Source organism: Gobio gobio, assembly GCF_949357685.1.
Source record: "Gobio gobio genome assembly, chromosome: 7".
Classification (NCBI taxonomy): domain Eukaryota; kingdom Metazoa; phylum Chordata; class Actinopteri; order Cypriniformes; family Gobionidae; genus Gobio; species Gobio gobio.
The window spans coordinates 45,469,160-45,483,788 of NC_137103.1; the positions used below are offsets into that span (position 1 = coordinate 45,469,160).

The 14,629-nt window shown below is 36.8% G+C and overlaps 3 protein-coding genes across 4 annotated transcripts in view; 1 reads left to right on the forward strand and 2 right to left on the reverse strand.

The window, feature by feature from the left end:
* The window catches only part of ctdsp1 (CTD (carboxy-terminal domain, RNA polymerase II, polypeptide A) small phosphatase 1), a 40,386-nt gene extending 34,124 nt beyond the window's left edge, over positions 1-6,262 (forward strand). For both annotated transcript variants that reach the window (XM_079822332.1, XM_079822331.1), the window contains 3 exons: positions 1,003-1,095; positions 3,607-3,792; positions 3,972-6,262. In XM_079822332.1, coding sequence (XP_079678458.1) covers positions 1,003-1,095; positions 3,607-3,792; positions 3,972-4,100 — 408 coding nt within the window. In that variant the 3' untranslated portion in view covers positions 4,101-6,262. The remainder of the gene's footprint in view (positions 1-1,002; positions 1,096-3,606; positions 3,793-3,971) is intronic.
* The window catches only part of tfpia (tissue factor pathway inhibitor a), a 1,059,262-nt gene that overhangs the window by 483,201 nt on the left and 561,432 nt on the right, over positions 1-14,629 (reverse strand). The window lies entirely within an intron of this gene.
* obsl1b (obscurin like cytoskeletal adaptor 1b) overlaps positions 8,329-14,629 on the reverse strand; it is a 38,157-nt gene continuing 31,856 nt past the window's right edge. The window contains exons 31-35 of the mRNA XM_079822330.1: positions 14,366-14,527; positions 14,148-14,252; positions 12,932-13,198; positions 9,216-9,485; positions 8,329-8,952 (exon numbers count right to left, since the gene is read on the reverse strand). Coding sequence (XP_079678456.1) covers positions 8,942-8,952; positions 9,216-9,485; positions 12,932-13,198; positions 14,148-14,252; positions 14,366-14,527 — 815 coding nt within the window. The 3' untranslated portion in view covers positions 8,329-8,941. The remainder of the gene's footprint in view (positions 8,953-9,215; positions 9,486-12,931; positions 13,199-14,147; positions 14,253-14,365; positions 14,528-14,629) is intronic.

Below are 14,629 nucleotides of genomic sequence, written 5' to 3' on the forward strand. Positions count from 1 at the left end.
CTGTCAACATCAGTCCTAATTGGACGAATGTGTAATGTTTCGCTTCTGTTCTCAAGCAATGTGTGAAACTGTGAAAATCTGCAGGTACAGCTTTGTTGATTATAATGTGAGCATCGTCATGTTTTTCTGTTGTTTGCTGCCTGCGTACATGCATAAAGAATTTATGAGGGTTTCACCACACAGATTAAGTATTTATTTAAAATTAACAATTGTCTTTACAACATCAAGAAAAATAATCATCAGTTATGCTTTTGTCATAATCATACCTGTGGCCACTATTTGCTGTCTGCTGTCGCACAGAGGATAAAACGCTTGCGTTGTTCAGCACTGTTTACCTATTGCCGCTTAACACGGGTGTGCAACCTGACAGTTTCGTTGCCGTCTCGACTGATGGGCCAGAGCAGCAGGTGGCTATTTCTGTGTCCTGACGAAATGGAGAAACCCTGACTGGCTTCTGAGAAGTCATTGGCCATCAATCTCTCTTCATAACGATTCTCCTGCTCTCTCTCTCTATCTCTCTTGAGCTATGACAGTATGATGCCTTGTTCCTTTAAAGGCCCCAGTTACACCAGCAGACTGAAGACGGCTGACAGACATGGCTTAGGCCTGTTTCAAGTAATCCAGGATAGGCTTGTGATGTCAGGAAAGCCTATTCGGGATGACTTGGTTCAGGAATGAGACCACCAGCTTCATAAACGAGCTTGGCTGACCTAATTGTTAGAGTAAAACAAGCCGTTTTATTGCTTCTCTTAAAACAGGGTTTATCGTTCTACGGTAACATAAAGCTCATCGTTATATGGAGCTTCATATCAAGATGCAGGCTAATATAAATCTTATTTATTTAATAAATCGTAGCTGTAACATTGCAAAGCACTTTATGAATGTGACGTGGTTTGGTGTCAGTCATCCTCGTATGCAGTTTTTTGTCTAGCTGTTAGTTTGATACTTTGAACTATTGACACATTTTAACAGTTGTTTTCTTTGTCTGCCTTCTGAATGTAGGTGTATGTGTTGAAGAGACCTCATGTTGACGAGTTCCTCAAACGGATGGGGGAGCTGTTTGAGTGCGTGTTATTCACTGCAAGCTTAGCCAAGGTAAGAAATGCACAAGGATTTTCGCACTATGCACAGTGTTCAGCATTAAATTAAGAAATGGGATCTAACATCACCTACAGTATGTATCGGTTTTTATAGATGGTTACAGGGTTTGCACGGTTATGGAAACCATTCAGTTATTTTAAAATGCACTTTCAAACCTGTAAAAAAAATAATTAGTGTTCTGACTTTGGTGTCTGATTTCAGATAAGATTTTAGTCATGTCACAGCATCATATATATATATATATATATATATATATATATATATATATATATATATATATATATATATATATATATATATATATATATATATATATATACACACTAATGAGCCAAAACATTGACCAATCACAGGTGAAGATGCTCATCTCCTAACAAGGCCACATATTAAGGTCTGGTTAGATTAGGTGATAAGCAAACAAACAGTTCTCATAATCAACTTGTTGGATGCAGAAGAAATGGGCAGGTCTGAATGACTTTGAATGGCTAAATTGATATGGCACGGGGATTTGGTCAGAGTATTTCTGAAACGGGAAGACTTGTGGATTGTTCCTGGTCAGCAGTGGTGTGAATTGACCAACAGTGGTCCGAGAAAGGACAAACCACCTTGCGGCGACAGGGTGTTGGGCGCCCAAGGCTCATCAATGCACGAGGGCAACGAAGGCTATTCCGTTTGGTCCGAGCCAAAAGAAGGTCTACAATGGCACAAACCGCACAATTTTAATGATGTTATGGGAGGAATGTGTCATAATACACAGTGATTCCCGTCTGCTGCATATGGGGCTGAGTAGCCTATGAAGACCCCTGTCCTCCGTTGAAAGTGCCTACAATGGGCACATGAGCGTTGTTGTGAACTGGACCTTAACCTCCTCGAGTCGGCGGTCGGTTTCTTATCAGTGCCAGAGACTCAAATCGTTTTTTATCATTCAGGCAAGTGTTATACATCATTATAATCTATTAAGTTTCTTTTTTTTTGTACAGTCACAATAAAAACAAAATGTTTTGCTTTTTGCAAAATAAAGAAAACAAACATGATGCGCGATCTGCAGCCTCTCTCTTGAAGACATTCATTCAGATAGTCTTCAGAAAAGGAACTCATGTTTGTGAGAAAAGTATTCAATAAGCTCTAGACCTATGTCTAAAGAAACGTTGAAATGTCAGGTTTTAAACAATGTAAACAAATATTCTGTATTTATGTAATCTGTTCTTAATTTTAATTATTATTTTTTTTTTAGCATGAGACTACTTTTAAAAACATAAAAATAGATGCTCTTCTCAGTCATTTTTGTCTTGTTTCTAGTCTAAATATTTAAACATTTTTAAATCAAGATGCATTTACTAGACAAGTACAATTTTCAACTAAATAAGAAGAACACTTTTTAACATTTGCATAAACATTTTTCTCTCAAAAATACAAGCATGTACATACATGTTGCTCACATATTATGGTAGCCCAGTTTGTGCTGAATACAGTGTAATTACACTTTTGCCATTAATATGTTTATAAGCAACTGAAAAAAACACAAATGTAAGAGCATGTCAAAACTTCTAAAGGGCCTCAAAACAGCTCAGACTCCTAGGGGTTAAAGGTCATCTGGTCCGATGAGTCGCGTTTTCTTTTACATTGCGTGTACGGCCGTGTACATGTGTGCCATTTACCTGGGGAAGTGATGGTACCAGGATGCACTGTGGGATGACGACAAGCTGGTGGAGGGAGTGTGATGCTCTGGGCAATGGTCTGCTGGGAAACCCTGGGTCTGGCCTTTCATGTGGATGTAAATTTGACACGTGCCACCCACCTAAACATTGTTGCAGATGAGCTGCACTCCTTTATGACAATGGTGTTGCCTGGAGGAAGTGGCCTCTTTCAGCAGGATAATGCACCCTCTGATGTTCAAGATGTTGCCCTCGATCCAATTGAGCCTCTGCGGCTCCACCTCGCAACCTACAGGACTTGAAGGAGCTGCTGCTAACGTCTTGGTGCCAGATACCACAGTGCACCTTCAGGGGTCTTGTAGAGTTCATGCCTATATATATGTATATATCACAAACACTCACACATGCATGCATACTGCAGATACACATACACCATACACACAAACACATTTCAGGTAATACAATTTGACTACTTTTTGATTACTTTTGACTTTTAGCCTTAAATATTTTATCACATCGATTTAAATAGGATTATCTTGTACTATAGTGATATAAAAATGCAAAAAGAAAAATAAAGTGTGGAAAATGTCATCAACAAAATGAAGCACATCGAACATTACATTATGTCAGGGTTTCCCAAACTGGGGTTTTTAAAGAAACTGCTGGGGGATTGTCAGTTGATGATAAGGTAATAATTAACCCATAAAATGTAGAATTTAAAAACAATCCAAGTAAAACCCCCAAAAAGATGAAATATTTAATTTGTTTTATGCTGTGTGACCTCTGACTTGTGCATTTCCACTGGGGAAAAACTGGAAGACTTTCTGAACATAAAATTCTGTTTTTCTAGTATGCCGATCCCGTCTCGGATCTGCTGGACAAATGGGGAGCTTTCCGAAGCCGTCTTTTCCGGGAATCTTGTGTGTTTCACCGTGGAAATTATGTCAAGGACCTAAGCCGTCTAGGCAGGGATCTCAACAAAGTCATCATTGTGGACAACTCGCCAGCCTCCTACATCTTCCACCCAGACAATGCTGTACGTTACTGCCTTTCTTTGTTCTTTTGTGCATATAACTGCTTTGGGTCTGACGATACAGTCTATACAGTCAGTGCTTAGCCTGCTAAAGTTTATTTGTCAATGGTTTGTCAAATAAATAAACTGCTGGATCTCAAAATGCATATTATTTTGAACAAACTCTTCTTTGACATGTTTAGGTACCTGTAGCCTCCTGGTTTGATGACATGTCTGACACAGAGCTGCTGGATCTCATCCCTTTCTTCGAGAGACTGAGTAAAGTGGATAATGTCTACACTGTGCTCAAGCAGCAGAGGACTACTAGCTAGCAAGACACTAAGGGCAGCTGTCACTATGGGGCCAGGGAGGCTGCTGGGCTCGGAGCACCACACTGCTTCCCCCTAACAGGACCAGCCACTAGCTCAGTCCTCGTCACCTACCCAGAATTCCATTCACATGATGTTTGATAGAGAAAAGAAGGCGAATGACAGAACTGTGAAGGACTGCTTTATACATTACAAGCGTAAAATAACAAGCTGATTGTTTTAACACTCGAATGGGTGAATCTCAGGAAAGCGGACGAGACCATATTTCACCCTGAAGTCAAATAATAGAAATATGAAATTATATTTTGCTTAAGGAAAATGTTTTTTTTTTTTTTTTGCATTTGTGACAAGATTTTGGCAACTAAACACATTCCCCCCCTAATTTCCGCTATGATGAAAAACATGCAAACTTATACTTACTGTAATGTGTAAAGAAATATGATAATATATTTAAATTCTATAAATATGTATTTATACATTATGGTTGTATTTGTTGTATTGCCTTTAACGCGTATTGTTTATGCTAAAAGTTATGAAAATCCCTATTGTGAATAATAATGGAAATCACAAAAAAAAAAAAAAACGATTCAAAAAGTAAAATGTCCAGATGTAGTATGGTAATAATAAACTTTAATTAACATGAAAATAATTTCACAGTGCAAAAAAAAACAAAAAACTGAACTGTCATAAAATATGCTGTTTTCTTTACGCAAATATTATTTTGTATTTAATTTTTCACTTGATTTCAGGGGTAAATGTGGCCTAGGCTTGTTTTCGGTGAGATTCCCCAAAAGAAATGTGTTTCCTTCTTTGCAACTCTTTCTTTTTCATGGTTGAGGGAAGCCCTGTTAAAATGAAACAAGTTGATTGTCCTCTTCAGTGGGTGGAAAGATTTGTGTTTTAAGAAAATGACTTCCTCTTGGGTTTATATCTTGGGTTAAGCTTCCCTCATTCCCTGTGTTAAACGAGTTTACCTCAGGATCTCAAGTGAGGACGAAACCATAAATGGCAATCACATTGAATAATATGATGTCAAGTTTATTGGACTCTGAAACAAGCATCCCTTTTATTTTTCAAAAAATCATGTTTTTTTTTTGTTTGTTTTTTTCTTCTCCACTTTAATTTCTAAATCAAACATGAAAAAGGAGTCATGATGCAATCAGTAGCACTTGAAATTCAAGTTTCACAAAGCAACAGTTGTAAGAAAGGGAAATCGGCCCAGCACCTATTGTCACACGGCCCATTTCACTCCGAAGGTTAAGCTAATGCACCTTTTGAATCGTATACAGTATGCTTTATTGTGTCTAATGCGAGGTCCTTCAATGTGGCCTTAAAATTACTGTAGCAAATTTTTGTCAGACAATATCAAAGTGGTCTTATTTACAAAATCAGTTTGTCTGATACTGTATAGTTCTAAATTCATAACAGTATGCCATTTGTGTGTTTATATTAATCAAAACGAGTAAAGAATACTGGAATCAAACCAAACTTTGATTTGTCAGTGGAAACAGATGTTCGACTTGTAATGCCTTAACTCTCCATTAGATCACTAAAGCTGTTAGGTGGTTTATTGAGAAAGTGATTTGGGCATGCTGTAACGTGGACTGTAGAGCCCCTGTTAACGTGCAGTTGACGTGCCTTCTTGTTAGTTGTGCCATTTAAATATGGATGGTTTTCCTCATGGGGATCGTATACTTGCTCAGCACTATCTGAGTTGATTGTCCTGCAAGTGCCAATGTTGATGTTTGGACACATAATGGTGATGTTCATGTGTACGAGAGCGAGAGCGGAAAGATGATGTTATGGTTTTTAATACTGGTGTTTTGTCCATTTTTCAGTGTTTGACTTTTTAAATAGATTTGGGATGGCGAAACACTTGCCATCTGTCTATATTTGTGATATTAATGAAAATAGTGCTGTGCCATGGAGATAAAACAGATTTTGTTATTCATAAAAGCTTAAAGAGCAGCTTGAGTGTTGAATATTTGATTCTTAAAAATCACAAAAGCTACCTTTTGTACTTCTGAATCTCTCCCTGCATTTTATTCTGGTATTATTTCCAATAGTATTTGATGGACAGTAACATGGTTTGTGTTTTATGTTATTTGGGTTGTCTTCTACAATGAGTTAAAATATTGAACATAAATCATAGTATATATTTTTACCTTTTTAAACAAAATGACAAAAAAAAAGAAAAATAGTTCCATTTGTTTATAGTTTATCAATAGTTGTTCATGTTCATTTCATCATTTAGTAGACTTCAGACGTTTTTATTCAGACGTTTGCTAACAAATTAATACAAATTTCTCGGTCCAGGTAACACAGGGAAAGTTGAAAATCTGTGAAGTTACACTTATGGGATCTTATTGTAAAGAGTTGTTCATTTTCCTCAAGTTCCACTTTTCTGTCTCTAATGTGATGAAAACAAAAACACATGAAACTTCAATGAAGATCAGCCTATATTTACTGGGTATGTGGGTACATAGTGTCTTTAAACATTTGAAGCTGATGATGCAGTTTTAGACATGTTACTGAATCGCATGTCTGACATGGTACATTCTCCGAGGTCTGACTAATCGTCCATCTCAGCAGGACTTCTCACAGTTGTCTGCTTATGCAACAGGACCAACCCAGACCCATGTTTTTCAGAACTTATGTAACAGTCTTGGTGATGCTTGTTTTGAACGATACACCTTCTTTTTAATATTCTCACAGATGCTTAAGAGAGGCCGCAAATGCACTTCTCTTAATGTGTAATTGTTGAATCAGAAATGTGTAATGTTAGTTTTGGTCTGAACAAAAATGTGATGATGGTGACTTTCAAGGCTTAATGTAGCTTTGTAAATCGTTTTACTTTAATTATCTGCCATGAGTAAGCAGTCAGTTTTCTCAAAGACTATGTTAATATGCTCTACAGCCTATTTTTTTACAGGTAGCCTAGGCCTACTCTGGGTGCTAAGACAAATGAAGACTAGAATTTAAAACATTGCCTTACAAAACTGTTAGGTTGCTGTGATCTATTCTTACATTTATTTGAACGTGAATGGCTCCACCTAGCGTTGCATAGGCTATAGAAATTATAAACAATACCATGATGAAATGCCCTATGCAAACGATATTTAACTAAATGTTATTATATTTAAACACAACCTAGTTGTGCAAGTCAGTAATTGAATACCAGAATGACAACACAAAAAAAAAATCATAATATCTTTAAACAGTTTGAATGTAACTACCCCCTTGCATTATTTAGAATCCTGAATATGCAAATGAGCCTCGCATCACACCTGCCCAGAGATCCACTCTCTCAACTAGCTGTAGTAAACGCTGACGGTATCGCTTTTTACGACGTCGGACGGTAATTAATATGCATAACCTTTTACTTGACTACGTTATCAAACAGCTAATAATGTGTTGCTAATGTTACACAAACCATGTTCCCGTTCGCCATTTCAGAGTCAGGCAAACTGCCTTGTTCTATCAGTATCCAGAAACGCTTTGAACAACTCAGAAAGTCAGTGGAGAAAGGCATATAGTTCAACATAACATCCTAATATACATCATATACATAATTCACCCACTATATTGCTAAATATACCCGATTTTTCATATCAACAGAGAAATATTACTGTGATAACCTGGCTTCTCTTGTGGCTCCCCTGCTTCGTCCTAGTTAATGATATGCTAAAAACACATTGACGTGATTGGTTACAAGTTAGTTTGTGACGTAAGGAACACCAGCGATTTCAAACCCTCTTTGATAAACGGCAGTTTTAAACAGAAAATACTCAGCAATGGTGTTGACTTATGAATTTGATCATTTGTATTAAAGCATATACATAAAAAACGCCACATAGACATATAAACAATAAAAACTTGATTTTCACCACAGGGGGACTTTATCTTTTAAAAAAACGAAAAGAAAAAAAGTTTATCAGGGGAACACAAACATTTTGCTAGAGAACGCAAAATCATTGACGACTTTTCCACCACCATGTCCCCTTAGGGGCTCCGTAGTTTTCCACAAATAGAAAGATATATATTTTTCAGGGTTGTATTTACTGTTCACAAAAAAAAGTGACAGAACACTCCTCAAGAGAATTTGTTTTCAAATTTTATTGAAAGATTTTGATAAACAAGGGAAAATGCAGCACTTTATTTGGATACTTCAGTAAAAGGCAAGAACTGTGAAATGCTACCTTTTGAATACAACATAGCAAACGACTAAAACTCTCAAAAGCGTTTCCATTTATTTGTAAATGTTTCCCTATAATCCGTACTGTATTCATGAACTCAGTGTATTTATTACATCTGCTGAAGTTACTTTCCGTCCCAAACCCTCTTTTGATCGTCTTTGGCCCTGCACATTTTAATTACATGCCTCAACCTCACTTTAATCTGCATCCCACGAAACAAGAATAATAAAAAAAACAACACAAAGGATATCTATACAAGGATATACAGTAGTACACAAATTCAAAAATGAAATACCAAATTACTGTGCAAGAAATTTAAGTCGTAACCACATGGGTGTATAGCTTGGTGCTGTTAATTATTATTATTATTATTTTTTAATAAATCACAATGTGTTTGATCTTAAAATTAGACAGAGCAATATTCAAGAATTGAAGAAATTGTTATGCAGCCTAATGGATAGTAAGCCATGTAGAATAGGATGTAATGTGCAAAAATGGCACTAAAGATTTTAAATATTGTTTTTTAAATAAATGAATTATAAGCCTCTCACTTTCAAACACATTAAAAGAAAAGAGATTTAATGCTCTTTTTTTGTATTTAAATAGTGGCGTTGAGTATTATGCAGTATTATGCTTATATGTTGTTTCTCAGTGGTTACCTGCAAAAAAGGAAAAAAAATCTGTAAGTCAGCAGTCACTTGATAAACCGTCAACTGGATACAAATCACATGGCCTATGCTATTACAGAGTATCAAGTTCTTATTAAAACAAGTCCAGACTCCATGTCTAAGAATAGGCATCAAAAACATCTCCTATTCAGAGTTAAGGTAATGATATACAGTATATAAACAAATATACATATAAATTTCAACTCTGCAACATATAAACATGCATATTGTCTGTAACAAAATGTATGACTTACTTATGATACGCAGATGTGCAGTGCTTTTGGCTCTTCCTGTGATAAAGCACACAATGCCGTTCATGTCTGCGGATGTTTGTTTAAGAGTGAGCCTGTGAACGGTTCCCATTTTCTCCACCACAACTTTAGGACCAGGATGCAGTGCCTCTCCTTTCAGGGTCCACGTAGGTGCCTTGGCCACAGGCAGAGAGACTTCACATTCAAAGCATGCATCTGCAGGAGCAGTTACATCCACATCCTGCAGCTCTCGCACCATCAGGACTGACTGAGCTGTTTAAACAGGGAGAAAGTGCTAATCCACAATGGCATGTGCTATATTATGCCAGTTATGTACATTAAATGTTTTTTAACCTGCAGTACAATGTAGACCACAAACAGTCCTTTTCTCATTATAATCATATGACCTGAAAGCTGAAATGTTTTTAATTGCCATAAACTTAATCAAGAAAATCTTAAAACAGATTGAAACCCTTTATGGTTGTCAATCCCATTTTATTTGTCCATATTATGAAAAGACACACACACACACACGCACGCACGCACGCACGCACGCACGCACACACACACACACACACACACACACACACACACACACACACACAGAGTGAACTTAATATTCAAGAAGAATCTCTTGCTTTTATTTTTTATCTTAATGAGAAGGTTTTAATGAATATGAATATGACATTTCTAAGAACTTGGCAGAGGCGTATTGAACTCTATTAAAAAAATAAATAAAAAAACTTTAAAATCTTGGACATCCATCATTGGACACTGACCTAAATAAAATTCTCCCATGGTTTCACAGACAAGGTTTAAAGGGAAAGTTCACTTAAAAATGAAAATTCTGTCATCATTTACCGGTACTCACCCTCAAGGTGTTCCAAACCTGTATGAGTTTCTTTGTTCTGCTGAACACAAAAGAAGATATTTTGAAGAAAATTTGTAACCAATCAGATAGAGCAACCATTGACTAGTAGGGGGAAAAAATACTATGGTAGTCAATGGTTGCTCTATCTGGTTGGTTACAAATATTCTTCAAAATATCTTCTTTAATGATGACAGAATTAACTTTTTTGGGTGAACTATCCCTTTAAGCTAGTCCCAGACCAAAATGCTTGTTTGAGCTGTTTTATCTGAAAGCAACTTGCACCTACAAAAAATGTCAGTGTGCCATTGTTTTGTCTCAAGATGCACACCAGTAATGTTTTTTCTTCTTCTTCTTCTAGAGCACGTTTATAAAAGCTACTTAAATGCCCTAATTGAACGAAGGCCTAATCCTGGCTTAGTCTAAGTCCTGTCTGTGAAACCGGGCCACTATATTGAATTCAATTTTTCAATTTTTAATTACATTGGCTATTAATGAAATGTCTCCACTGTTTGTGGTAGTAGGCCTACAGCTTGCGTACTGTACTGTATGTGTAAAAGGGAGACATCGCCATCTGCCGGTTATTGTAGTAACTGCAGTTGAAAATTGGCGTCTTAAAGATGTGCACACAGGTGAGGAGGCTGACGACGGTAAGTTGGACGCCCGGAGCGTTCCTGAGATTTGTTCGTTTAAAGTAGTTCTAAAGGCAAATTGCTTATTTGAATTAGCTCCGAACATGTGGAGAAGCATTTGTCATGTATTTGGCATTAAATAATACTGAATATTAATTTCTCACGTGACCAGGCGTTGTGTCTGTGAGGCGGTTTCGTGACTGATTCATCTTGTTGCTAACAAAGAAACGAATTTGATTTTCATTGAGAATACCCCACATAACAGGGAAGTGACTGACTGACTGATTGAAGTTGTCACAACATTTGGAAATACTTCTTTGCTGTCCTTATTTTTCTTCTATATATTAGACATTAGCAAGTATATTAAGGTATTGTTGATATAGGTATGCATAGCATTTAAAATTCTTTCAAATAATAAGACAAATACCATAAGTTAAATTCAGATAAATTAACTTAAACCACAAAATAGTTTATCTCTCGGTTTCACAGACAAGGCTTAAAGGGATAGTTCACAATTTTTTTTAATTTACTCACCCTCAAGTTGTTCCAAACCTGTATTCATTAATTTTTTTCTGCTGAACAAAAAATACCATGGAAGTCATTGGGGCACATCAACTGTTTGGTTACCGACATTATTCAAAATTTATTTTGTGTTCAGCAAAAAAAAAAGAACGAAAAAAAAAACGAGCCAAAATGAACGGCTCGATTTATCAACGGTCATTTTGTTTCCTGTCCTGAGTGAGAAATTCCTGAGGTGATCATCCTGAATAACTTTAAGGTTGGTTTTCACTTGTATATCAAATAATATTGTACAGACAAAACATCTGTAGTTTCAACTTTTTTAAAATGTTTGCTCTGCAATGATTTCACATCTGCTTGGTTTGCTTACATTGCAGACCGAGTGAGAGATTCGACACAGCTATTGAAGTATCATCTTCTGTTAAGCGAGTGTTACAACAACAGCCGTGACGCATTTCAACACGACCAGAGTTAAAATCAGCAGCCAGCCGGCCACTGCCATACGCACATTGTTGATTATAATGGGAGCAACACTGGTGCCACGTATTTGACGGAAGGTGAGAATGTAATGTCCAACAGAGGAGACAGAAAGCATTTTTTTCCCTTTAATATCACTTAGCAAACGCAATTTATTGTCATCTGTTGAACCAGAATAAACAGTTTATACCCTGATACCAGTTTTCTTCTTCCCACAGATGCCAGAAGTGCACTGAGTCTGCTGCTCCTGCCACTTCCTAGATGTTTTATGTTGTTAACTTGCCATCAAATAAATTAATTTTATCTAGACTGTTTGTTTAATGTCCATTAATTTCCTAAATATACACTTTTTATCATTATATATCATTTATATAAATTAAATGTACCATTTGATACAAGAAAAACTGAAAAAATAACCATTTATGAGGTAAAATGAACCCAGCTTTTTGTCAAAATGAGCTAAAATTGGGATAAAGTGTGCAACCCAGCCTGCTTAACAATGGTTTTACAATGTTTGCTGGTAGTGCTGTGGAGATGAAAAGTGTTCTATCCAATATTTACCCAGTGCTGGGTTGCCAATTTGTTTTTAACCCAACGATTTGAAGAGTGTAAGGCATGGTTATAAAAGCTTAAATGTCCTATAATGTACAAAGGCCAAATCCTGGCTTAATCTAAGCCCTGTCTGTGAAACCAGGCTGTGAAGTCAGGAGTGTCCAATCCTGCTCCTGGAGGCCCACTGTCCTGCAGAGTTCAGTTCCAACCCCAACTAAACACACCTGAACCAGCTAATCAAGGTCTTACTAGGCATTCTAGAAACTTCCAGGCAGGTGTGTTGAGGCAAGTTGGAGCTAAACTCTGCAGGACACTGACCCTCTAGGACTGAGTTTGGACACACCTGCTATAAGTGAATTTGAACTATTTGCCATTACCATTCCATATATACCCCATTACCATATCCCTAATTTAAATATATTCTAACTTTTAAATAACATTCCACTCGCATTAAGAAAATTGGACGTACATACATTTGTTTAATTCTATATTCTGTATGAGAAAGCCTTGTTATCATAGAATCTAAATGAACAGCTGTATGACTGACAACTTAAAGAACTATTGGGTTGTTTGAAAATGATATGACAGTGCTGTCAATCATTCCAGTTCGTATCCACCCGTTGTCATGCTATTCTTGTATAATTAGTTTGAAAGGACTGAATTTGCCTCACCTTCAACAGTTAGTTTTCCCGAGGATGTGTAGTTTCCAACTTGAACACTATAGGTGCCCTCATCCTCTAGCAACACCTGCTGAATCACAAGTTTTCGATAGCACCCTTCACTGCAGATCTCAAAGCGCTCTGAGGGCAGGATGACATTAGGTCCTTTATACCAGCGAATGCTGCAACGAGGATTGGTCACAGTGCAGTCCAGTATGACACGGGTTTTTTCTAGAGCCGTTTTATCCTGAAGTGGTTTCACAATGTTTGCTGGTAATGCTGTGGAGATGAAAAGTTGTAGTTTTAGTTAGTAAGTAAGGAAGAGTGTGATATTGCTGTTATAATGAATAACATTTCTGATGTAATATGTCCAGTTGTTTTATTGTTGCTCTGCCAACAATTGTATTAGAAGTTGTTGAAACATGGACAATCGACGTGGTAAAACCACAGTGAAATGCCCCACTGTTTTTGTACCAGGCATCATCACTCTTGGAACGCAACATGTCCAATGCAAAGAATAAACATTTTCAAAACATTAGCTGTTTAACAATAGTGTAATGCTATGTGCAAGGCTGGAGCTTGTCTCTCGCACACATTTAAAGACTCATGTAGTGCTTTATGTTATGTTAGTGTGCATTTTATACAATTTATCACTGACTATGTGCGTCAATTGTAAGATCATTCTCATCCCTGATTATAGGTATGATCCCGAACTCACAAAAACAAATGTATATTATACACTATAAAAAAAATGGTGCTATATGGCTCTAAAAGTGGTTCTTGGCTCATAATCATAGGGAAACCACTTTTGGTGCTATATAGCACCATATCTTAACAGGTTCTGTATAGCGGTGCTAACACCGCTGAAGAACCAAGATTTGGTGCTATACAGCGCTTAAAGTGGTTCCCCTATGATTACTAGCCAAAGAACCACTTTTAGTGCCATATAGCACCATTTTTTTAGAGTGTAGTAACATCAAAGTTAATTCTTGCACAGAATGAGAAAAAACCAAACCTATAGATGAAACAGTGCTTGGTTTCAGTTGTTTTTTTGTTTTTGGATGTTGGTCATCATTGCTGCTCTCGACTTGTCGGGACAGTGTAAATACCTGATGTCTGGTTGGCCACATTTCAAAATTGTTTGAAATGTCATAGCATCTGTGACTAGTCATCAAAGAGGGTGTCAAGCTTTGGTTTTGTAGTGTGTGCTTGACTTAATCATACAGACCTTCCACCTCAAGGTAAGCTGTAGACTCAACATTCTTGGCAACAAACTTGACCTCTCCAGAGTCGTCTCCTTTAACATTGCATATGAGGAGGAAATGCTTAGTCCCTAAGAAAACATGGTACAGAAAAGTCATGATTAGATATTGTTATATATTCACTGAGGTTGAGTGGTAAATTTTTTGGAAAAGAGCTAAGTTTAGCAACGGGTGCTTGAATAACCTTCTTGACGGATTTTTATGGTGCTGGTTGGTTTTATCTTCTCTCCGTTCTTATACCACTCTCCAGGTACATCATCCAGTGACACTTCACACATGAACACTGCATTTTGATCTTCTTGAATATCCAGATCCTCTAAGTTTTGTAGTATCTCAAGTTCCCTCTCTGTTGAAACGTTATTAAACATAAAAAGGTGTTGCATAATTCTATAATATATTACTAATTCAGTGAAAACAAAAAGTGAAAAAGCTTTCCGTTTTGTTGTAT